The 25,412-nt window shown below is 37.3% G+C and overlaps 3 protein-coding genes across 3 annotated transcripts; 2 read left to right on the top strand and 1 right to left on the bottom strand.

Annotated features, from left to right (window-relative positions):
- The first annotated feature begins 4,745 nt into the window (after positions 1-4,745).
- Positions 4,746-9,430, top strand: LOC131939415 (very low-density lipoprotein receptor-like). The gene is made up of 7 exons (XM_059297702.1): positions 4,746-4,912; positions 5,225-5,335; positions 6,064-6,180; positions 6,775-6,891; positions 7,844-7,960; positions 8,145-8,255; positions 9,003-9,430. The coding sequence occupies exons 1-7, from the start codon at positions 4,783-4,785 to the stop codon at positions 9,164-9,166; spliced, it is 867 nt and encodes a 288-aa protein (XP_059153685.1). The 5' UTR covers positions 4,746-4,782; the 3' UTR covers positions 9,167-9,430.
- Positions 9,431-13,787: 4,357 nt separating this feature from the next.
- On the top strand, positions 13,788-17,495 carry LOC131939412 (very low-density lipoprotein receptor-like). The gene is made up of 7 exons (XM_059297698.1): positions 13,788-13,914; positions 14,781-14,891; positions 15,322-15,438; positions 15,982-16,098; positions 16,342-16,458; positions 16,570-16,680; positions 17,151-17,495. The coding sequence occupies exons 1-7, from the start codon at positions 13,788-13,790 to the stop codon at positions 17,312-17,314; spliced, it is 864 nt and encodes a 287-aa protein (XP_059153681.1). The 3' UTR covers positions 17,315-17,495.
- A 1,553-nt stretch (positions 17,496-19,048) lies between these two features.
- LOC131939411 (squalene synthase-like) lies at positions 19,049-24,888 on the bottom strand. The gene is made up of 8 exons (XM_059297697.1): positions 24,793-24,888; positions 23,267-23,364; positions 22,541-22,724; positions 21,838-21,966; positions 21,230-21,415; positions 20,750-20,926; positions 19,863-20,015; positions 19,049-19,282 (listed from the first exon to the last, which is right to left on the bottom strand). Exons 1-8 carry the CDS (start codon positions 24,886-24,888, stop codon positions 19,073-19,075), a joined length of 1,233 nt encoding a protein of 410 aa, XP_059153680.1. The 3' UTR covers positions 19,049-19,072.
- Between the last annotated feature and the right edge of the window lie 524 nt (positions 24,889-25,412).

The raw sequence follows: 25,412 nt of genomic DNA, 5'->3' as shown, positions 1-25,412 counted from the left end.
AATATTTCAAAGACATTTAGATTACAGGAGAAACGGTTACTTTATAATGTGGTTATAGTCAAAAATCAAAACCTTTGGAAGTTCCCATTTTGTAATCCATTTTGTGACTACAGCATCACAATTCAGAGAGACTTACAAGTTGATACAACGACTCAACTGATAGTGTTTTGTTACAAGTTGGGACAGACTTTATTTTGTCTTGTAGACAGCCTCAACATTGTGAAAAGAAACAAGCATTACCAATCATATGCTACGTATATAAAACGTGTAGTCCAAGTAACATAATAGTGCTGCGTACAATAATTTATTTACATAGCCTATTCTTTTCTTCAAGTACCTAAGTGGTATTATTCGCCACTAATTTAATTTTTAATTAATGAGTTACATCTCATAAAATCTGGTCCAGTGTATTTAATGTATCGTTATAGGTGAATTTGTGATTTTTAAATGTAGGGCCTAGTAGGTACACCTATGACTAAAATATTAATTTTCATGCATAGAAATAATAGGCCTTATATTTTCTGATTGTAAGTAATATTATATTTATAAAAAACACGTAAAGTCTACTTACATTTAAATTCCAAGAAACAGAAATGTTCAATGCGTGTGATCGGTTCGTCTGACGATGTAGACTGAGAAGGATTAGCAAAAATTCACGGGTATTTATAACACTAAGCTTGACCCCGCCCCTCATCTTGATCTAGTTTCTTTGTCTCCCTTCGTTTACATAAAAAATGTGTTGTTCTGACGCAACATGTGGTGAAGTCCTCCCTCCCCCACCTCCCACCTCCAAATCTGACTTACCACGTGGCGTCTAATTTGGGGGCTATTGTACCTCACCAGCGTGGAGCGCAGTGATGCGTATCACTGTTGACAGAACTATCAGCTGACACAAGCAGGCATAATCTTGACCGCGCTGGGAGACGACGATTTGGGATAATTAAGAAACACATTGACATGGATCATTGGTTTGTTTACTTTTGTATTTCTTTTCTTTCTGTGTCTGGCGACATGATTTAAGGCCTCAATGCGTCAAATTATAAAAAAAAATAAAAACGCCTAATTACTGTATTTGAATTTGCCTTTTAACAAAGATGACACTAGTAGGTCAATAAAGCCTACATATAGGTATTATATAACATGAATGATTATTTATACGCGGGTAGGGTGGTATGCAGATCCTTGAAATGGACCACTGCCTTTAATCGTCTTTATTCCGAATTAATTTTATCTTTTATAATGGTTGGATGAATTTGGCTGACACGATACAATCAGTGGCGTCGGTGCGGCAATACGAGGTGTCACCCCCCCTAAAGAAACAAATTATATATATATATATATATATATATATATATATATATATATATATATATATATATATATATATATATAAGAGAGAGAGAGAGAGAGGAGAGAGAGAGAAGGAGAGAGATGGGGGAGAGAAAGATAAGCACAACAGGCACTGTGAGGTCCCTTGCTAAATATTTTTTCTAATGAGACAGTGTACACATATTTTGAATGAGACAGTTCGCTTACCATTGTAGATATCAATTCGTAAGTTTACAGTGTAAGTTATCCCGCTTGCCCTGAAAAACACCGGAAGAACAGAATAAATCTGGAGAGGTAGATACATCCTGGTTCGATACACAGATTGAGCAGCTTGAAGAGAGAAAGATGTATACTAGAATGATGAGTTCATTTGAGTTTTGTTGCTGTATACGGATAGAGCTATGTTCTTGTACAGTTAGATCTAGTAAAAATATAATATAGTAAATAGTCAGAAAAATGTCTGTCGTATATGTGCTGGGCAGAGTTTCTTTCATGCATCTGTTCATAATGGGAAGCCCTCACCCCACAAGCGCGTCAATCGCCCCTCCCCTCCTAACAATGAATACTTTTACCATGTCTCTCCCCCCCCCCCCAATCGGAGAAAAAAGTCTGAAAGAGACACTAGTTCTTAAGGAATCTGCGCTGGTCCAGGGAGGGTGGGGCGACAGTTCAGGGGCGTCGACCAAACGGGAAAGCCAATCGGGGTAAAAAAAAACAACCTCATTCTGTGTAAATTTAATTACTGAATTATACACATCCAAGTTTAAGCACAAAAATAGACTTCTACCTAGCGCTACGGACTTATTTAACCGTTTTATAAGTAAATTATTTGGTAGCAAAATAAAAACTTGTATGGGACATTACTGGTAAAAAAGCATCCCCACATTTCCGAATTGGAGGAGGGGAGCTTTATCACCACTGTGAATAAGTACTTATAAATGGGTGTAGGAGAAAAGGCTGACATCAAAAAGGCCGACAAGATAAAAGGCCGACACGAACAAAAGGCCGATATGATTACTTGTTTTAAACAAGAAATAGTGCATTATTTAGATCTGTGGTAACAATAAATATTCGCAGTTACAAATAAACTGGAATCTATTTTGAAAATATTCATTTTTATCCTGCAGTACAAGGGCTTTTCAATAATACGCAAAAGCCAATGCCCAACCCTTGAACTTTGCAACCGTTTTGTTTTTTAATAAATAAAAAAATATATTTTCTACTTGATAGTTCGGGTAAAAATCAGACAATCTGTGACACATGTTGTATGAAAAAAAATATGTCGTGCTTGCACTGTCTGATTCACTGAGAGCCAGACCAGCTGTCTAGCACGGCCGCGAATGTCACGTTTTCTCGTTCTAGTCTAGTTCTTATCGGTCGAGATTTAACAAAACTACCAGGCATAAATTTGTTAAAAGTCTTGAAACGGAATTTTCGGAAATAAAAAAAATATATATTTAGTTTCGAATTTAGATGAAATGTGAAGACTGCACACTCATACACACACGCACACAGACACGCATATTCTCTCACACACAAACACACACGCACACACATATGTAGCATATATATATATATATATATATATATATATATATATATATATATATATATATATAGATATATATATATACTTGCAGTAAGTTAACCATTCAGTAGAAGCAGTAATGAACTCATTGCTTTTAATCAGAATGCTCAAAAGTAATTACAAAGTTAAGACACTCAACCAAGAACACAGATGCGACTTAACTCTGTAAGTATTATTCTAAGTTTAAGATGAGGATAAGGGTTTAATATATTACAGAGAAACCACCCAAATCTAACTCTGTTCTGTCTAAAGTAGAAGAATTAATGGTATACGAGTAATGAGTTAAATGTCTCATAAAATACAAGCTCTACAGACATGCATTTTCATATAATCTGCCTCGTTTAACCTAAAATACAAAATCTATTTTAAAAAAAAAACCTCAAGTTCATTATTTATGAAAAAATTTGATTATTACACAATTTTCTCTAGCAAGCATGTGCTGTTGAAAAGATATGGGTACCATGGTTACACGAACTATTCCCTTTCACATACATTTACTGTTTTTATTTTATGAATACTAATTTAAAAAAAAAATCTTATCTAAGGAAATTAAAGCAACAAAAAAAAAAAAACAAAAAAAAAAAAAACAAACATCCACGTCGTTTCTACCATGTTTTTCTCTTCCCTAATATCTGCTGTAAATCCTGTTTTCCTCTGTAAATCTATGAGTGTAAAATAGTATGTAGGTTTGTTCTTCAACCTTTGATATTTGATACCAAAAATATCAGTTATGAAGACGTCCGGTTTACTGTTTCGTCTTGTACTTTTACCGACTTGTCATACATTTTTCGATCTATTTTGTTTTTCTGCTGTAAACGAAAACACTTCACTTTAAAATCGTCGCAACAATACCACGATAACCATAAATTCGCTGTCGCTTACAGAAATGTACATTTTAAATTTTAATATTGTTAATGTGAAATTGTTTGAATTGCTCTTAAATTAAGTTTGGGGCTGTTTGGGGGGGGGGGGGGCAAATTTAATAAACAGAGGTTTTGTTCCCCAGGAAAATTTGAAAAATATCTTAATGTGGTTGTAGTTTTGGGTACGAAGTCGTCGCTTTGGGTATTTGTTTTTGATATTTGGAGTTCTTTTTATCTTTTTGAGATAATTGGTATCTGTCAGATTTCTGTATATGGGACGGCGGTAGAGAGCTAGACTGCTAATCCGAGTGTATCGAGTCTGAATCCGGGTTCAAATCAGTGGAACGTTTCTGACCTCAGGTCCACCCAGCTCTGATGGGTACTTAACTTACGTTAGGGAAACAGAGGCGGCTGGGCATAGTAATGACCACACTATCCCTTCATATGCCGTAATCTCTGAATCAGATGAACTCTACTTCATCTGCCCCATGTGTCTTGGGCACAAACGGGATTAAGAAGAAGAAGAAGATTTCTGCGTAGAACTGTCAAGCCAATCTACGACGTAGATTTCCACATATCAAAGTTACGGGTCTACGACAAATATCCGAAAGACACTTGCCCGAATGCCGTTTGCCCGAAGGTCGATTTCCCGAATGGACATTTTTCGGGCAAACGGCCTTCGGGCAAGTGGCATTCGGGCATTTGTCGCATTCGGGAAAGTGTCCATTCGGGCATTTGTCCCATTCGGGCAAGTGTCCATTCGGGCATTTGTCGCATTCGGGCAAGTGTCCATTCGGGAAATCGGCCTTCGGGCAAACGGCATTCGGGCAAGTGTCTTTCGGGAAAACGTCCGGCTCCCCAAAGTTACAAAACCCCATGAAGGAAACACCTATAAACTCGATCTGTTTTCAACCAAATTATTTTTCTTTAAAAAAAGTTAAAATCTCTGGTATAAAAGCAGATAAGTACAGAGGAACAGAACCATCTGATCACGAACACAAAATGGAGGCCTGGAAAGTTTGTCTGCTGGTGGTAGCTCTGGTGCTGTCTGTTGGTGAATGCAAGAAGAGCTCCAGGAAATACAAGACGAACTCGAGGAGTTTGAAGGATGCCAGCATCTACAAGAGGCAAAGTAAGTGGCCGGGCAGTTCCTGCACCGTTCGTGTTTTGGTGGTTGTTAAATGGTTGTTAAATGTTAACTATGTCTACAGTGAACTTAAAATTGTTTAAAATATTGTACGAAACAATCATAATTCTTGAATATGTTTTGCTGTAGTTAGACCGTGTCTAAGTAGAAAGTACAGGACCGAGTGGTCAAGAGGTAGAGCGCTCGGCTGTTAACCAGAGGTCACGATATATATATATATATATATATATATATATATATATATATATATATATATTATATATATATATATAATTCAAACACAACGTTTCATAACAGCTTCTTGCGGAGCTAATGAGTTCCAATGTAACAACGGTGTCTGCATCCAGCTAGATTGGCAATGCGACGTGGACAGAGATTGTAGTGACGGCTCAGATGAACTCAACTGTCGTAAGTCTTCTGTGGTCCAATGTTTGTTGAAGGACCTTTGTTGTATGTCTCATGTTGTCATGTGTCCAACGTTTGTTGTATATCTTCTGTGGTCATGTGTCCAATGTTTGTTGAAGGACCTTTGTTGTATGTCTCATGTTGTCATGTGTCCAACGTTTGTTGTATATCTTCTGTGGTCATGTGTCAAATGTTTGTTCTGGGGCTTGTGATGTTGTATGTCTTCTGTGTTTATGTGTCCAATGTTTGTTGTTATTACTTATGTATTCATGTGACCAATGTTTGGGAACTGGGATGTCTTATGTCTTATGTGGTCATGGGTCTAATGTTTGTTCTGAGACCTGTGATGTTGTATGCCATGGATATCTGATGCTGAGTTGTGTTGTGATTTCCTACGTTTCATTGTTGTAATATGTTATGTTGTTGCGACCATTGTTCTAAAATATGTTCCCAAACTTTGCTGCAGTAAAAGTTTTAAAACTTCTTTCTAAAATATTGTTGCAGCATATGTTCAGAGATCTGTTCCATTAGATTTGTTGCAACTAAAGTGCTGTGATTTGTTCCTTAACTTAGTTGCATTCCAATTTTCCGAGATTTGTTTCTTTAGATTTGTTGCAACTAAAGTTCTGTGATTTATTCTTAACTTCGTTGCATTCCAATTTCCCAAGATTTGTTCCTTTAGATTTGTTGCAGCCAAAGTTCTGAGATTTGTTCCTTGTTCTGTGTTCCAGCCACCGACTGTACAGGCGAACACCAACTCAAGTGCAACAACGGCAAATGTATCACCAGGGAATACTTGTGTGATGGTGACAACGACTGTGGTGACATGACTGATGAGACAGATTGCCGTAAGTTTTCACCCATCACACATTCTCTCTACAACACAAATATTTTGACTCGTAAAGGGTTTTACTTCACGGAGTGACTACTCGGAAAAAGATTTTTGGAAGAAGATACGAAACTCAATAGTTCTGCGCATGCGCGGTGACCTAGCTAGAATCGGCCTTTACTTTATTTTCAAACGGCGTGGTATCACGAGTTTGTCAGGATTTTTATGCATAATATTTTGTTAGAAAACAAAGAATACATTAAACAGTAAACTTTAAAAAGAAGTTTATAAGTTATGTTTCATACTAAAATTGCAAAATTAAAATTAAAAGACAAGCTACGTTTTTCTCATGCCGCTTAGACACAGCAAGTCCGCACTTGACTACAACAAGTAAATATTAGCATAATTCAAATCACATATAGACAAAAGAATAAGCTGTATTCTGTATATATTTAATTTATTGCATGTCTAAATATTAATAATGATTTATTATTTGTATCATATACAAACAACCCAATAATTTACATTTGTATTATAAAAAGTTGTTATAGATTATTTCTTTCTTTTTCACTATCGACGTGTTTGATAAACTAACCACGTGGTTTTTTTACAGACAAGGTTGAGTGCACATCCGGTGAGATCCACTGTGACAACTTCCTGTGTATCGAGAGCACGTGGCTGTGTGATGGCGACAACGACTGTGGCGACAACTGGGACGAGAGGAACTGCAGTGAGTAAATATTACACGTGTGTTACACACTCAGGCTCATGGGGCAGGTGAAGTAGAGCTCACAAGATTATTGGATAGTTGTAATATTACACGTGTGTTACACGCTCAGGCCTATGGGGCAGGTGAAGTAGAGCTCACAAGATTATTGGATAGGTGTGAGTAAATATTACACGTGTGTTACACACTCAGGCTCATGGGGCAGGTGAAGTAGAACTCACTGAATAGTTGTGTTAGCACTATGAAAGGGTTGGTCTTATATTTTAACGGGTCCAGTTTTGACAAATCTTGTTGCCTAAAGTAAATCTTAGGCCCAGAGAGACATTTCCTGTCTTTAGAGAAGTCTGGTAGATGGCGTAATTTTCTGATTCCTGGCACGGTATGGTCTCTGTAGCAGGGTTTCTTTCGGGCTCTTAATATTATATCATCGTTTTTAGATACGCGCAATTGTGGTTTGGTTACAGAGGAAGTAATTTTCTACTAGAAAAAGATTTTTCGGTTCAACTTTAAGCCCATTATGTTCTAATTTAAGTGCAAAGTACACTAAAACTGAGACATATTTAAATGCTTTTTAAAACGGACTCACGGGTATCGTGAGCGTGCCATATTAGCATATTGTGCTGCCTGCTTCTGCTAACACATGTAACACCTGTATTACCTGTAACCCTTGTAACACTTGTTACATGTTACACCTGTAACACCTGTAACACCTGTAACACTTGTAACACCTGTAATACCTGTATTACCTGTATTACCTGTAACACATGTAACACTTGTAACACCTGTAACACCTGTAACACCTGTAACACCTGTAACACCTGTAACACCTGTAACACCTGTAACACCTGTAACATATGTAACACCTGTAACACCTGTAACACATGTAACACCTGTAACACCTGTAACACCTGTAACACCTGTAACACCTGTAACACCTGTAACACTTGTGCCCCAGCCGGCTCCTGCTCCTCGACTCAGTTCAAATGTGCTGACGGCTCCAAGTGTATCGACGCCAGATGGGAGTGTGACGGAGACAGAGATTGTGCTGACTCCAGTGACGAGCTCAACTGCGGTAAGCTAACGCTTATGTAAACTTTCCTATTACTTTTATAGGATACTCCGAAGTAATCGGCGGAATATTTTTGTTATTTAACTCTAACACATTCAAATTATTTTAAGACCTCCGAATTCCATTACGTAAGAGAAAATGAAACTGCGTTGAAGCTTAAAGTATTATGATTTTGTTTTTATAACAGTGTGTGACGAGAACACCCAGTTTAAATGCGCCAACGGCCCATGTATCCCAATCAACTGGAAATGCGACAAGGACAACGATTGTGGTGACGCCTCTGATGAGCTTGGATGCCGTAAGTCGACGCCTATGGTTTTTTTTTTGTTTTTTTTCTACAATATCTTCACAGAATAGCACCTGTTCACATTTAAAATCACACTGTCAATTCGCTTTTAGCGATGAAAACATTTTATACATCTTAAGTTTCTGCCGTAGCTAATCATGATGAGGCTAGACACGTTATAAAAACAATTCAGTTTTCGAACACGTTTTAATGTTTGCCATTATATAGAATTATTATTCCGACATTCCACATTCATGTAGAAACTGTATTGAGGTGTTTTTTTGGTTGGAAAAAGGGAAAAGTGTTGCAACCATTAAGACCACTTCTCGGTTAAAATGTGTAAATTGTGTAAAGGTTTTTGTTGGAACCATACAGCAATATGTATGTGGAAATTTATATAGACATTATGGGGAGGCTTGGCCTAACGGTAGAGTGCTAGACTGCTAACCCGAAAGTCTCAGTTCGAATCCAGGTCCAAGTCAGAAGAATGTCCCAGTTACATGAAATAATAAATCTACTTTCATGGTTAGATATTAGGGTTAGGGCTATGGTAGGACTAGGGTTGGGATTAGTGATAGGGTTCTCATTGACAGTTGCAAGACATATGTGTATTTAGCTAACTACCGCAAACTTACACACCCTTTTAAGAATATTCTATAACTCATTTACTATTGTATACATTTTAGTTTTTATGATTGTTGTAATCCATGCAATCCACACATGTAATAATAATCCCCCACCCCACTCCCCCACCCCCAGCCACCCTCCACCCCAGTCTGTGTAGCGACATGCTCACCGTCCGCGACTGTGCTCTGATGAACGAAACAGCTCACCCCATCTGTTTGGACGCTGTGGATGGACACAAATACTGCAGGAAGTTCTGTAACCTGTGCATGATCGACCCAAACATCACTCACCCATAAGTGCCAGACCCCCATCAAGTGTGTCTTCATTTTACTTTCCAAATTGTGTCTTCATTATAATTCCCAAAATGTGTCTTCATTATAATTCCCATACCTGACGTCAGAAAATTTAATCGAATGCTGGCTTGGAGTACACGCAAGATGAATCCAACCTTCATGAATTTTTATTTGTTCCAACCTTCATGAATTTTTATTTGTTAATAAAGTATGCATGCAATCTTTTATTTCTTTTATATAGATCATAATAAATAGCGCTGAAAAATGGGTACTTGTACGACTTTTGATTATTATTCTATTTAAAAGGGTTTAAATCATATTTAAGACACACATGCGTTGAAAATGTAAAAAAAAAAACAACTTTGCTACATTTAAAACATCAATGCATTACTTAAATTCCCCTCAAATACGTTTTATTTCCATCTTTGCTGTAATATTTTACATTACTGTAATATCCTGTCTCTGTTGGGAGTTGGGAGATCTAGTACATACGATTCAGGGACGGCGTGGTTAAGTAGTAGAATGACCGGTTGCTAATCCGAAAGTCACCGTATTGGCGTCAGGAGAGTGAGAATATATGTATATACACATATAGTGTGTGCGTATGTGTATACACATCCACTATATTGGCTGACACGTATACTTAATTGCGTTAAAAGGGAATCCCTTATAATTTAAGAACGAAGAAGATACACAGTAACACAAAATAACTGAACATGGATTAAACATGGCAAGTAATGGTAATAACGCAGCACAAGGTTCTATGAGTTTGTCGTACGAATGTCTTCCAGGGTATGTTCCCCAAAAAAGACCGACACCAGTTGAGATGAATAACTGACATAGTACTAACAGCTTTCTTTCGATACACTACCATCACCCACATTTACGTTGGTCAATCTATTCTTATATAACATTTAAAAAACTGCTGAACAATATCCATAATCTTATTCGATTTTTAGGTTAGAATATTATATTATCGCTGAATTATAACAGATACGCAATTTACCAAAATGGCCTTACTATTTTCCTTAGCTATGTTATAGACAAAAGATGGACACAAAAATTAAATTACTTAACTTACTTTTTAACTAAGTCCATATCTATTTGTAAGCATGGCATAAGGCTATCTGGGTAAAACCTTAGTTTAGCGTCGGAAATTATCGGGTAATGTTTGTTGAGTTTCGGTAACTAGAGTTACGGTAAACCATGGTTTATTTGACCATTGAAATATAAATAAATTGAAAGTCGATTGTAGTAAATTGTTTTAATTTTTTAAGTTTAATCGACAAAAGGAGTAGATTTAAATTAGTAGATCTAAAAATAAAAATAAAAAACACATATTAATATAAACATAAATAATGAAGTCAAATGTAAAAAATTAATTTTTTTGGCTTGCAGCGGATTTGCGACCATTAATAAATTAGATCTAGATCTAGCTAGATATCTAGCTGCTAGGCCAAGTTAAAAAAATCTAGATTACGAAAATAGTAAAAATGATTACAAAATGTAAAAATGATTACAAAAAAATGATTACAAATTTTTTTAAACATTCTGTATAAAAATAAAAGATGACGCCAAATAAAGTATGGTTTACAGTACTTCCGGTGAATTCCGGAAGTGTGTGACAGACTTTGGCATTGTTTTACTGTTTTTTTTTTACTGCTATACGATTCCGAAATAATAACCGACGCTAAACTAAGGTTTTACCGCTATCTGTATCCTATCTCGTGTGATCTGTACCGACTGTCTAATGACGTCATATGTTGACCGAGATTGTGCTAATTAACACTTAACATAGATATAACCTTCTCTGACGTGGATTTGACCCAAGAAAAGCTAAGTTGAAATAGACAAGAGATACGTGGCGATGACTAAGCAAACGATCGAGTTACATGGCTGAGTTTTAAGACAACACAGCTGACCAAATTTTGAACTACGTGTCATCCAGTAACACAGACTTAACAAAACATCAAAATTAGAACAACGTGTCATCCAGTAACACAGACTTAACAAAACATCAAAATTAGAACTACGTGTCATCCACTAACACAGACTTAACAAAACATCAAAATTTGAACTACGTGTCATCCAGTAACACAGATTAACAAAACATCAGCTGCGATCTCCGGAACAGTAACTTGTGATGTGTTTGTATTTATATAAGCAATAGTTTTTATAGTGGGTGTTATAAGCAACATGGGGTTGGATTTTAGACTTAACAGATTTAGAAACCTGAACAGACTTCGTGATATTGGCTATTGTAAACAAACACTTGCACTTACTGGCCTAATACACTGTCTATAGTCTATATCATAGTTTTTAGTGGTATTATAAACAGCATGGTGATTGATTTTAGACTAAACAGATTTAATAGCTAGATCAGACTTCGCGATATCGACTATTGTTAACAAACATTTGCGTATATTGGACTAATACACTGGCTATACCCAGGGAGAAATCAGACACATATAGAAGGTAAACAACCACACACCAGTAATATATTCAACAATATATACACCCAGTCTAGCTACAGGTTAAACTCATAAAGTTAGCAGTAGTTTTAAACAGGTGTGAGAAGGCAATGTGAATTATTTTGATAACGGATCGCTTCTATAGCTGTTATGTAGTTCACAGGCTAGCACACATATTGAGAAATGTGTTAGATTTAACAATTTTTACAGCCAGGTTGCTGTGAATTACGAACCCTGTTTAGCGTCGGTATGTATTTATATACAACCAGGGGTGGAATGGTTGTTTCCAACAGGCCTGGGAATATTTCAAAGGGTCCTAACTCTTGATGGAAATTTTCATTAAGAATTTTACGCCTTGGTATGAAGAAATGGAAATCGTAAAGTGGAGAAATACCAACAAATTGTTTAAAAAAATTAAAACACTAATAGGTTCCTCGGGGCCCATTGCATTTTTTTCTAACAAACCGAGATTTTTTCCTGGGGGCCCACCGAGATTTTTTGGGGGGGGGGGGGGGGCCCACCGGTTTCTTTTAGGCGGGTCAGTCCACCCCTTTATAAAACTAGTGCATTGATTGACATTCCCTCCGTAAATACGACGCTGACTTTCTAACATATTATTTAGGCATTAACAATATAATATCGTTCTGAAATAAAGAAAAAACCGTGGACATAATTAGATAACAGTAACCCACTGTCCAATTAAAGAGCACATAAAAAATTCTAAATCTAATCTTTTCCTTTAAAAAAAATGATGCCACGTCAGTGTATTTAGGTTTTCTTCTTCTAACTCTAATCTAAATTTAACATGCTTACTTTTTTTTATTTCATCAAATATTATCAGTTAATATTATCCTATTACAATACAGTTAGCGTATAGGTGTATCAAGTGTATTGATTTACAGCAGATACAAAGTATTTCATAGTGTTGCCATTACAACTTACTTTCTTTGAATTATAGACGTTAGTTACGCCTGCTCATATTTCACTTGAAAATCGCACTCGAAAATTTCGGATGAGCCCTAACATCAGTTACCGTGTCCAACACAATAGAAAAATGAATGTGTGGTCTGTTTGTTTAGACAAAGTCTGTTTGACATGACAGTCATATTATGTCGATAATAAACTTAAACCCAAGACCATTGGAACACTGAGCCCACTATTGTTTGGGAACGTATTATTTCAAGTTGGGTCCCCAAAGAACGTAAGTTCAAATCATTGGGACGTCCCTGAGTGCACCCAGCTCTGATGGGTACAGAACTTACGTTAGGGGAAAAAAAGCGGCTAGGCATAGTGCTGACTACACTATCGCTTCATATGCCGATGTCTATGAATCAGATGAACTCTACTTCATCTGCCCAATGTATCTTTGGGCACTAACAGGATTAAGAATAAGAAGAAATAACGTAAGGCTTAGGCGACATTCAACAAAGAGCTGTATTTTTCTTTAAGACTCTTACCTCTCTTTCTTAAAATTTAACTGTAGGTTGCAAAGATGATTTGGTCTAGTAATTTAATTTGCATCTTTCCGATGGAGTGACTTGCCATTATTATGATCCCCCCCCCCCGTTGATTGTGATTATCACTATAAGTTCTTTAATCATCAGTAATTTGATTTATCTTCTGGCAACATAGGGACTTGTTGAGAAAGTGCGAAGTGGTAGTAGTTTTTCATTGAGCCATTACAGAAGTCTTGAAGTCCCCCCTCCCCATCTGGGTTACATCGCGATAATCCCCTGGCTCTGGCGAAACTGCCTGGGATAATCAATCATCTGTGGATTAAAAGGATTACATCAATTAATGTGTACTGGACTACAGCTGCACACGGTCTAGTTTCCACATGTTTTAGACAAAGATAAACATAAATGTCACATTCAAACTATATTTTTTTTTGTATCAGGATTTAATTTTTATTAACCACTTTAAATACTTTAAAAAAAAATATCGATTGTGTTAGTGTGCTACAATTGAGCCAATAGTGATCCCCATAAAATGGTATCATTAACAAATTATTCAACCACATTACGGTAACGCCTATACTTAGAGCTTACATTTTTAAAAAAAAATATTTTTATTTAAAAAAAAATAAAACCCCAGATTTCTTGTATAAAAAAGATAAGGTTGCCTCTTAGTGACACTTATACACTCAAACTGAAATGGAGGCTTGGAAAGTTTGTGTGTTGGTTGTGGCCCTTGTTCTGGCTGTGAGTGAAGGCAAGAAAGACAAGAAATACAAGCTGAAGGCAAGGAGCTTAAAGCCTGGCAGTGTCTACAGGAGACAGGGTAAGTCTTGGTAACATATAGGGTAAGTCTTGGCAAAGTTAGGTAACATACTATAGGGTAGGTCCTGGCAAAGTTAGGTAATATTTTATATGCTAAGTCTTTTCAAAATTAGGTAACATATAGGGTAAGTCTTGGCAAAATTAGGTAACATATAGGGTAAGTCTTGGCAAAGTTAGGTAACATATAGGGTAAGTCTTGGCAAAGTTAGGTAACATATAGGGTAAGTCTTGGCAAAGTTATGTAACATGTTATAGGGTAAGTCTTGGCAAAGTTAGGTAATATTTTATATGGTAAGTCTTGGCAAAGTTAGGTAATATTTTATATGGTAAGTCTTGGCAGAGTTAGGTAATATTTTATAGGGTAATTCTTGGCAAAGTTAGGTAACATATTATAGGGTTAGTCTTGGCAAAAATTACACAAAGGTATTAATCAGAAAGGATTAAAAATAAGTACTGCCCCGTTTATTTTTATAATTTAACAATCTTGGTATCATCGGCGTATTCAAGAGCTGAATTGGATTACAGTAAAATCTGAATGTGAATTTTTAAATTAATGGTCAGTAGGCAGTGTTATAGGTTACGTGTTAGGCAATTGAGTGATAAACCTACGTATTTGTTTTGGTAGAGTATTGGGATAGGTTGTCAATGAATTTCAACACACATACACATTTTAATCATAGCGTTACTGATGATTTCACATTCTTGACTTTTAAAAACTTGATTTACTGTTATAAAACTTTAATGCGAGGTGTTTTGCACCATGTTTTAATTTATCTCCTTACACCACTAACAGTTTAAAATAATATGATTCCATACTTTGATAACTCTGATAACATGATGTGTTTTATTCCCTTACCTTAAACCCAGTCAGCTGCGCACCCAACCAGTTTCAGTGTACCAACGGTAACTGCGTCCAGCCGGAGTGGCAGTGTGACTTTGACAACGATTGTGGGGACGGCTCAGATGAGGCCAATTGCCGTGAGTGACTTCGTACATCTTCTCCTGGGGACATGTCCCAATGTTCTTGCTGTTGTGAGATTTGTCCACAAAATCATGTCCTGATATGAGTCTCACACATTTACCATCCAATGTCCTGATATAAGCGCCATACATTTACCACCCAATATCCTGATGTAACTCCAAAAAAAAACATTTACCACCAAATATCGTGATATAAATCCCCAAACATTTACCACCTAATATCCTGATATAAGCTTCACACATTTACCACCTAATGTCCTGATATAAGCCCCACTTATTTACCATCAAATGTCATGATATAAGTCTCACACATTTACCACCCAATGTCCTGATATAAGCGCCACCTATTTACCACCTAATGTTATGATATAAACTCTACGCATTTACCACCCAATATCCTGATATATCTCCCCACTCTATCCTCCAGCCAGCGACTGTAGCGGGGAGCACCAATTCAAGTGTGGGGACGGCAAATGTATCACCAGAGAGTTCCAGTGTGATGGTGACAACGACTGTGGGGACATGTCTGATGAGACAGACTGCCGTAAGTTGTGATGGTGACAACGACTGTGGGGACATGTCTGATGAGACAGACTGCCGTAAGTTGTGATGGTGACAACGACTGTGGGGACATGTCTGATGAGACAGACTGCCGTAAGTTGTGATGGTGACAACGACTGTGGGGACATGTCTGATGAGACAGACTGCCGTAAGTTGTGATGGTGACAACGACTGTGGGGACATGTCTGATGAGACAGACTGCCGTAAGTTGTGATGGTGACAACGACTGTGGGGACATGTCTGATGAGACAGACTGCCGTAAGTTGTGATGGTGACAACGACTGTGGGGACATGTCGGATGAGACAGACTGCCGTAAGTTGTGATGGTGACCACTAACAGTCGTAAATTTCGATGGTCACTACGACTGTGACGACATGTCTAACGACTCGAGGTAGACATCATGGAGTTTAAAACCTTAAGAAAAAGTTCAGAGAATAGCTACATCTGTATAGAGATTATTTTGAATGATACGATACAACATGTATTCCCAACATCAAACTTAACGAGCGCCATGTTTGTGTACAGATAAAGTAGAATGTACACCTGGCAACGTCCACTGTGACAACTTCCTGTGTATTGACACCACCTGGCTATGTGATGGGGACAATGATTGCGGGGACAACTGGGATGAGAGAAACTGCAGTGAGTTATGGCCCTTAATTAAAACATAGTAAACATTACCAAACTGACATCAGTTTTGTGGTATAATAGTATAATTATCGACTATGATGTATATTTTTTATATAAAAGGTATAATATATTCAAGTGCTTGTTTTATACTTACAATTTTGTTCATATCTATCAAAAGTAAGAAATTCGGTTATGCTTGTGGTACACTTACATAACAATTCTGATAATGCTTACACCTACCTATTTCTCCCTAAGCCGGCTCCTGTGCAGCCAACCAGTTCAAATGTGCTGACGGCTCCAAGTGTATCGACGCCAGATGGGAGTGTGACGGAGACAGAGATTGTGCTGACTCCAGTGACGAGCTCAACTGCGGTAAGGTCAACCTGACCTCTTCTAGTTTAGCCCTGGGTTGTGCGCATGCGGTGGTTAAGAACTTAACAAAACTTGGATTGTCTTCATTGTTATGTTTCAATTTTATTTCAGTATGTGATGAGAACACCCAGTTTAAATGCGCCAACGGCCCATGTATCCCAATCAACTGGAAATGCGACAAGGACAATGATTGTGGTGACGCCTCTGATGAGCTTGGATGCCGTAAGTTGTTTATTTTTTAATTTTTAGCGCAGTTTTAAAATAGGTTTCGTTTGTATTCAGCAAGATACGAAATTGATATAAAGGAACCTTAACATAAATCGTGTTACTAATCCTGCTTCTAAATCTCACTTAGATCAACTAAGCCTAGGTTGTAATCTCTTATATATCTTCTTCATCTCTCGTTGTTATTGTATGTGTAACTGTAACACCCTCCCCGTGTGTGTAGGTGTGTTGATTAAGTGAATTGACTCTTTGTCCACTCATTTAACTGAAAAATATATTGATTTTAACAAAGGGAAAGATACACTATGAAATCGCTAATACACCAGTTCATCAATAAACACGATTAAAAATAATTAGATTGAAACATTAAATACAGTTCTGATTATACAGAAATAAAAGCATAACAGACAGAACCCATACACAAATTCACATCATAACGTGTAATACTCTACTCCACCTGCCCTCAGCCACCCTCCACCCCAGTTTGTGTAGCGACATGCTCACCGTCCGCGACTGTGCTCTGATGAACGAGACTGCTCACCCCATCTGTTTGGACGCTGTGGATGGACACAAATACTGCAGGAAGTTCTGTAACCTGTGCATGATCGACCCAAACATCACTCACCCATAAGTGCCAGACCCCCATCAAGTGTGTCTTCATTTTACTTTCCATAGTTCCGCGAGTAATTGTTTTTCTTAGTTGACCCCAAATGCTTTTAAGATTATCGAATCTATGTGTATGGTTTTGAGTAAACGGCATGTGCATGCAATTAAAAAAAAGGTTTTGTTGAAATAAAAATATATTCAAGTTGCTTAATTTGTATTAAATATGTATGTTTTTATTATTTTTTATCGTTGGAGTACTATATGCTAGTCCATAAGTCAGGTACCCATCAGAGCTGGGTGGACTCAGTGAGTCGTGTACCCATCAGAGCTGGGTGGACTCAGTGAGTCAGGTACCCATCAGAGCTGGGTGGACTCTGAGTCAGGTACCCATCAGAGCTGGGTGGACTCAGTGAGTCAGGTACCCATCAGAGCTGGGTGGACTCAGTGAGTCAGGTACCCATCAGAGCTGGGTGGACTCTGAGTCAGGTACCCATCAGAGCTGGGTGGACTCAGTGAGTCAGGTACCCATCAGAGCTGGGTGGACTCTGAGTCAGGTACCCATCAGAGCTGGGTGGACTCAGTGAGTCAGGTACCCATCAGAGCTGGGTGGACTCAGTGAGTCAGGTACCCATCAGAGCTGGGTGGACTCAGTCAGGTACCCATCAGAGCTGGGTGGACTCAGTCAGGTACCCATCAGAGCTGGGTGGACTCAGTCAGGTACCCATCAGAGCTGGGTGGACTCAGTCAGGTACCCATCAGAGCTGGGTGGACTCAGTGAGTCAGGTACCCATCAGAGCTGGGTGGACTCAGTGAGTCAGGTACCCATCAGAGCTGGGTGGACTCAGTGAGTCAGGTACCCATCAGAGCTGGGTGGACTCAGTGAGTCAGGTACCCATCAGAGCTGGGTGGACTCAGTGAGTCAGGTACCCATCAGAGCTGGGTGGACTCAGTGAGTCAGGTACCCATCAGAGCTGGGTGGACTCAGTGAGTCAGGTACCCATCAGAGCTGGGTGGACTCAGCTACATCCTACAGTCACACGTCTGAACCAACATGAATTTGAGATCTATGGACTAGCAGGTAACCGCTCTACTATTCGACTAAGCCATCCCACGATTTATGTACATATTCTACACATATTCAGCTATTTGATTTTAAACTTCAAAGTTTTACATAATTAAGATTTTGGACAAACCAATCACTCAGTCAATGACAAGATGTATTGACATTTATACACTTATTACTTGTTATTGATTTTATGCTCTCAAATAAACTGTATTGTCTCCCCTTATTTAACTAACTCCGAACAACACTAATGTTAATATTTTTTACTGAAGGGGTGGAGGAGGGGTGGGGGAGATCGATAAAACTTTTACAGTCTGTGAAGAATTCTTCAATCAATAATTAAACAATATAATACAGCTTTAACTTGCATTTTAGAAATGCAATACAACTCCACACATTTCTTATACTTCCGATATAGAGTTAACACAATTACTTCAAGTTATGCCGAAGTTACATTAATTAATGCTTCTGAAATATATATCTCAAAGAAAAAAGGTATTACAAAAACGATACAATGATTCATTTAAAATTAAAATTAATATTTGTAAATAAATAGTATAAATAGCTTAATTTTTCTGGCATATTTAAACACGTTTTATGAATTTTTCTTGAACATACAGTAATAATTAGTACTAGCCTCTGAACACAGTGTTAAGAAGACAGTTTACTGATATTCTCTCTCACATACTCTTATAGGACAACTTTGGTATATGTATTTGTTTAGAGACTATTGCCTTTATTAACAAGCCTTGCCTCAGCCACAAAACCCAACACAATACAAAACAGAGCAAATATAAGGACAGAGAGAACCAGATGGAAGCCATTGAACGTCTTCGGTGCTGTGACATCTTGTACAACGCTGAGGGCGGCCTCACAGACTTGTCTCGTTCTGGTGTAGTTTGGGTCGTCTTTTGGTACTCTGGTCTGTATCTGGGGGTGGATTTGTTTATAGGTCAATTCATTATAGAACAAATATTTAACTCACTGATACTCAAGGGGTCGTCCATAAATGGCGTTACACTCGTAGGAGGGTCCGTAATTTTGTGACGGTGTGTGAAGGAGGGGGGGTTCAGATGGTGTGATGTCACATTTGTGAATTATAAAAGTGCCACGTTAGAAAACGAGCTTAAGCCGTTACTTTGCGTTTTAGAAAAGTCTTAATAAATTGTAATAGAAATTGATTAAAATACTCTATGTTGACAGAGTTCAGAGAAGATTTTGGAAAAATATCGAAGTTTTAAGAAAAATTCAACTGTAATTTTTTTTTGGGGGGGGGGGGGGTTGTAGGCTGAGGTGTGACATCATTTAGGGGGGTGGGTCTGGCTTTTTGTGACGATGTGTGCCAGAGGGCAGGGGGAGGTATAAATCGTCAAAAACGTTTGACGTCATTTATGGATGACCCTCAAGACTAATTATTGTTTCAAATCAAAGAAACTTAAATTTAATTAATCCTAATTAACTTGTTATGCTGAGCACACGTGCAGTTGTGCTGCGTGTAAGTCTTGGTTACCTTGGCAATATAATGAGCATTCATAGCCTTGACGTTTTGCATGGAGGTCGAGTTGACCATGATGTACGCCGCCTCACCCCTCCGTATCTTGATGATGTGGCGAAAAACTTGCGGGTTGTTGTAGAGGCGTTCTAGTGTTGCCACTGCCATGACCTGAGATTTGGAGTCATGTTGATAAAGTTCCCTTTCAAACCTGACGGTCTATGGGGCAAGTGGAGTAGAGTTCACTTGTTCCTGTGACCTCGACATATGAAGAGATAGTGTGGTCAGCACTATGCCCAGCCGCCTTTACTTTCCCTAACGTGAGTCAGGTACCCATCAGAGCTGGGTGGACTCAGGGACAGTCTACGTCATGTTGACAACCACTGGTTAAACTATTTGGCTGTGGGTATATAAAACCTTATACAACAACAACAACTAATTAAAATGTCTGGAGTAAATTTCAGTTGACCTGTGTCTAGAAAGCCCTTAAAACCCAATGTCTACCAGAAAGCCGCCACCAATCTCCACTTTACACGCAAACTAAACCTGAAACACTCTACTTCACCTGCTCCCTGGACCGTCAGGAGCGGAAGGGTAATTACTACTAGACCTGTCCAGAACCTTATGCCCAGTTTAAATTCATCAGAACACTTTTCATCTACATAACTGATCATTAACTTAGCCAATATAGAGTCAATCTACCCTCTATATACCATTTCTCCAGCCTTCCTTTATCCAGCCGGCCTATGTCTTGAACATGGCCTGCCGTATGTCAATGTATATTCACTAACTGTAAACCACAGCTTCAAATCAAGCTGAATGATTGTACACATTTAAAATAAAATCAATAACACAAAAAAACGAAACCCTTCTGGTGCGTGGTAAAACTATTCTACAAATCTAACCTGCAGCACAGCGAAGAACTTGAGGCACTCTTCAGTTGGGCAGAGTTTAAGAAAGGAAACACAGGACGGAACGTGGTCTAGAGCGTATGTTACAAGTTCATTTAGACAAGCTAGTCCTTGAACTTCATTCTCTGGTAATATTAAGTCTCTTATATCTTTCGTATATTTCTTCCACACCTTAGAAAAAGAAATATAGAATAGATACCTTTTTGAATGAAATGCTTCATTTATATAAACAATCTCAAGTAATGGTATTTTAAAATACATAACAAAAATTTTGTTTCCTAAAATTGAATTGTTTGTTGGTTCATATTAAGATTTGCTAACGGGAATAGGTTAATATTTATAGCGAAATCTTATTTAGCTATAGTGTATGGTTTAAAATTACCGTAGCAAAACAAAAAGACTGAATTCATTTTACTATGATTAAAGCATTATTTAAAAAAAAAAACCTTACAGATGAGCAGTATTTAAACTCACAGATTCAGGCCAGAGACGTTTCCTGTCAATGACAATGTCATGACGTATGTCGCGTAAGTCGTTGGTCATCTGGAACAAGTGTCCGAAGTTTTTAATCCAGGTCTTCTCATAATCTGTCACGGGCTCAGCCATGTGAAGCATCTGACGCATTTGTATCAAAGGTATTCCAGCTGAATATCTACAGTACTGTACACCATCAGAAATATGAATTTGTATCAAAGGAATCTCAGCTTAGTATCTACAGTATTGTACACACATAGAAAAACGAATTTGTATCAAAGGTATCCCAGCTGAATATCTTCAGTACTGTACACACCCAGAAAAACGAATGTGAAATTTAACTAATATGTACTATTTTATTTACACGTTTTATTAAAAAATAATACGCTATATACAAACAGGAAAACATGTTGAATTATTAGATTTATTAACATTTTCTGTTGTGTTTTACAACAGATTCGGAACTTGCTTTACGTTCCTGATAAAAAAAAACCTATTTGAAAAGAAAAATTGTGTAAAAAAATATGCATATTTCCAAATATAGAATTATACCACTTAAATGATCTTTAGAAAAATAACTGTTTACATTTTTCAATTAAAAATTGTACCTTTTCAAATTCCTCTAAATTGTAACAAGGAATTTCATTGGATGTCGCAAAGCTTTCTCCAATTCCTCGTAAATCTTCCATAATGACGTTTTGGTAAGATTCAGGTAGTCGATTAAATTCTTTGGAAATCTTCGTAAACAGGGAAATCAATATTTTAACCCAAGAGTATTTTGAACATAATATAGATTTATTACGTTATTAACAATTGTGTAGTTGTGTTTTTTAGTTTAATCAATAGAACAAGCGCAAAAATATTTCAACTTATCGTGCATTGTTAACATTCAAATTTTTCGAAAAAAAATCTGCCGTTAATGTTCATTTTATATCTTAATTAGAGCATTTCAAATATAGTTTTATTTGCTCCTACAGTTGAGTTTAATGTAAACACAATTAGTAATAAAAACAGATAGTGTTAGTTGTTAAGGCCCTTACAAATACTATAGCTCGACATTTAGACAAGACGTGTTTTCACTGTCGAGCCAAGTCCAAAATTGTGTTACTGTTTGTGTTTTCTGTCTAATCTGTAACCACACTGTTGTGTGCTGACGTAGACCTTGGATCTAACGTCCGTAGTATTTGTAACTGTCTTTAACTTGTGAGGTAACTAACACTGTTTTATTACTAATTGAATTTACCTTACTGCAACTACCATTTGTAGTTAATCTAAACACCAACTAAAGCAAGCATATAAATCAAATCTTACACTTGGGAACATCTCCAGTACGACAGCATCCTTGTCCTGACTTTGTGTGAAGCTCCAGCCCTCGTCTCTCACTATAGTGTCGAAAGATCTCAGTATCGAATGTTTGACCTCACATGGTATGGTCATGTCGTCCTCTATCGTGTCCATGGCTCGGACGATCAAGTAGTAGATACAGATGCCATCTCTGGTGGAAGAGCTCAAAGTATTAATCCAATGTGTTGGACTGTTGCTCGCACATTTTTATAATTGTTAAATGGTCGCACATTTTAATAATTATTACTTGGTAATGTTAGGGAAAGTAAAGGCGGCTGGGCAAAGTGCTGACCTTCCATTCATATGCCGAGGTCAAGAAACATATACTTCATCTACCCAATGGATCGCTAAGTCTAAAGAGGAAATTTTACTTTTTTTCGTACTTCAATAAAGTTGAATGTATATATTTTTAAAATTTATAGATAAAAAAAAAAACGAAAACTTGTTTACCAACTTTGACATATAAGCAAATGGGACACAATTTCATTTTGGTTTAAAGCACCCATAAAGACTTACAATTTTATTTTAATGAAATTAACAAAAAACTATTTTTTTCCAAACATCTTAATTTTTTTTTTAATTCTTGGAGAGCTTTAACTTTTAATTCACGATAAGCGACTTTGTCGTGTGATAAAACATCAAAGCTATTTAAATCTACTTGGATATCTTGTTGTATTGATGTCTTTTTCTGACCTTGGTAAACCTTTGAGAGCAGAAATGTTGAGATAAAAACTACGGCCTGAATGTCGGAGCAGATCAAAGCATTGTTTCAGTGATGGCCTTGATAGGTCCTGGAGTCAAAGAAAAAAATAGCGATCACTAGATACATTTATGTCATGAAGCTGAACTTACAGAACAAATCAACTACCTAAAACTGCACTGAAATATACGTTAAATATCACGACCATCAGAAGTGGTAGATATTCTACTCAGCTTTAAGTGCTGGGCTGGAAATATCCCCCCCTCCGCCACACATCATCCAACTATGTATTGTGTGGTACCAAATTCTGGTGGAAAGAATCGGGTTATGGGAACTCTAGAACATTACTAAGTGAAATGTCCGTTTCAACACCACGTCTATAGGTCTAAGGGTTAAGGACATTCACTGCTCATCCGGTATAAATCTGTCGAGAAACTGATCGATTGAAGAATTAGTTTTGTTTTCTTCTATACAGCTAAAGCAGAGTATACGTTTCTAAAACAACAACTGCGAAAGGCATGCTAATCAGTATCTAAAAATAGAATGTTGTAACATATTTACCTACGTGCATTGATCATGTATGGCTGTTACACGTAACCTATTATGTTTTATGGCTAGTTGTTCCAGGTGGAACAAAGATTTAATTGAACACAATTAAGGGGGTTGGCTCAAGTAAAAAAAACTAAATTTAAGACCCCCAAAACTCATACAAATTTGAGTGTTTTTGCCGGACCCAAAATTTGAAAATTCATAATAAATTAGTTTGAAGATCTGCACTTAAAATATTTAGCTGAGTCCCCCAACAGTATGGCAGAAGATTATGAATTCATTTTTAATCGGCTTAAAATATAACTGTATGAATGGTGGATATCCTACGAATAGGTTAATTTTTTCAAGGTGGCCGCGTTGTCATAGTTACCAAGATTTTCTCACTAAATTGCTTTTAATGGAAACATACGGATGTACCTTAAATAAGCGCCAACCCTCTTAACGAACTCTTATGTCATCTCATCTTTTCCAATTCGTGCTCATGAAGAAGAGTTCATCTGTTACAGTGACCTCGACATAAGAAGGGATAGTTTCGTCAGCACTATGCCCAGCCGCCTTTATTTTCCCTAACGTGATTTAGGTACCCATCCGAGCTGGGTTGACTGAGGGACGTTCTACTGACTTATGCCAGGATTCGAACTCGCGACTTTCGGGTTTGAAGTCTAATGCTCTACCGCTAGGACAGGGCCTCCCTTGTGTAGTTCGAGCAAAAGAATATATTCGATCCTCTAAGGTATAAACATTTCACCACAGCCCAACTCCATCAAACGCATCACATCCACTCCAGTCACACACAACTCCAGCCTAACTAGCACACCAGTGCATTACTCTACCCACTTTCCAGGGGAGGCCACTCTCTTACACACTTCTTACACATTGTTTACATTTTTAAACTACCATCATCACAGTCGCCAATACTTTAACATTCAGCGACGACAAGTTTAAAAAAAAATTCAAATTCTCTACTTACTTTCTTTAGAGCGTTGGTAGTGGCAGAGATTTGAAACTTGAGTCGGACGTAGGAGACCAGTTCACTCAAACTTTTAAACTGCTGTAGATAATCCATGTCCTCTAGGGAAGAGTAGATACAATAGCTGCGCACTATATGCGGAGGAAACTTTTCACAACACTACCTATGCATTGAAAATATCGTAGCTGGCGTTAACAGGTGGTCGTATCGTATTTGATGTAGGTAAAAGTCTTCAAAGTGTCGTAGTTGTGTTTTTTTGTTTTTGTTTTTTATAAACACACTCTCAAATCTGACAGGTCTTGAGAATTTATGAAATTCATTTTATAATAAAAAAATTATCCCATTTATTTTATTTTCGAATACAGATGTGTTAAATCCTTGTACATCATCAAATATATTTGTGTTGAAGTCAGTCCGATACAATACATCAAATTTCTAACAACGATACCGATCAATACATGAACGACCTACTGGTTCGCTATTAACACAATAAGCAAGTCAAGCTGTATGTTGAAATACTGTATTTTATGCATATTATTTTATACTACTTAATTATTCATGCCTCGTTATTGACTGTACTTTTGTTAATTATGTTTTATACTCTATTTCATAAACAATAC

The sequence above is a fragment of the Physella acuta genome, unplaced genomic scaffold (assembly GCF_028476545.2).
Source record: "Physella acuta isolate Inbredline_101_S28 unplaced genomic scaffold, ASM2847654v3 ptg000276l, whole genome shotgun sequence".
In the NCBI taxonomy this organism is placed as follows: domain Eukaryota; kingdom Metazoa; phylum Mollusca; class Gastropoda; family Physidae; genus Physella; species Physella acuta.
Note: the sequence above shows the minus strand (reverse complement) of the source record. Positions and strands in the feature narration are given on the sequence as shown.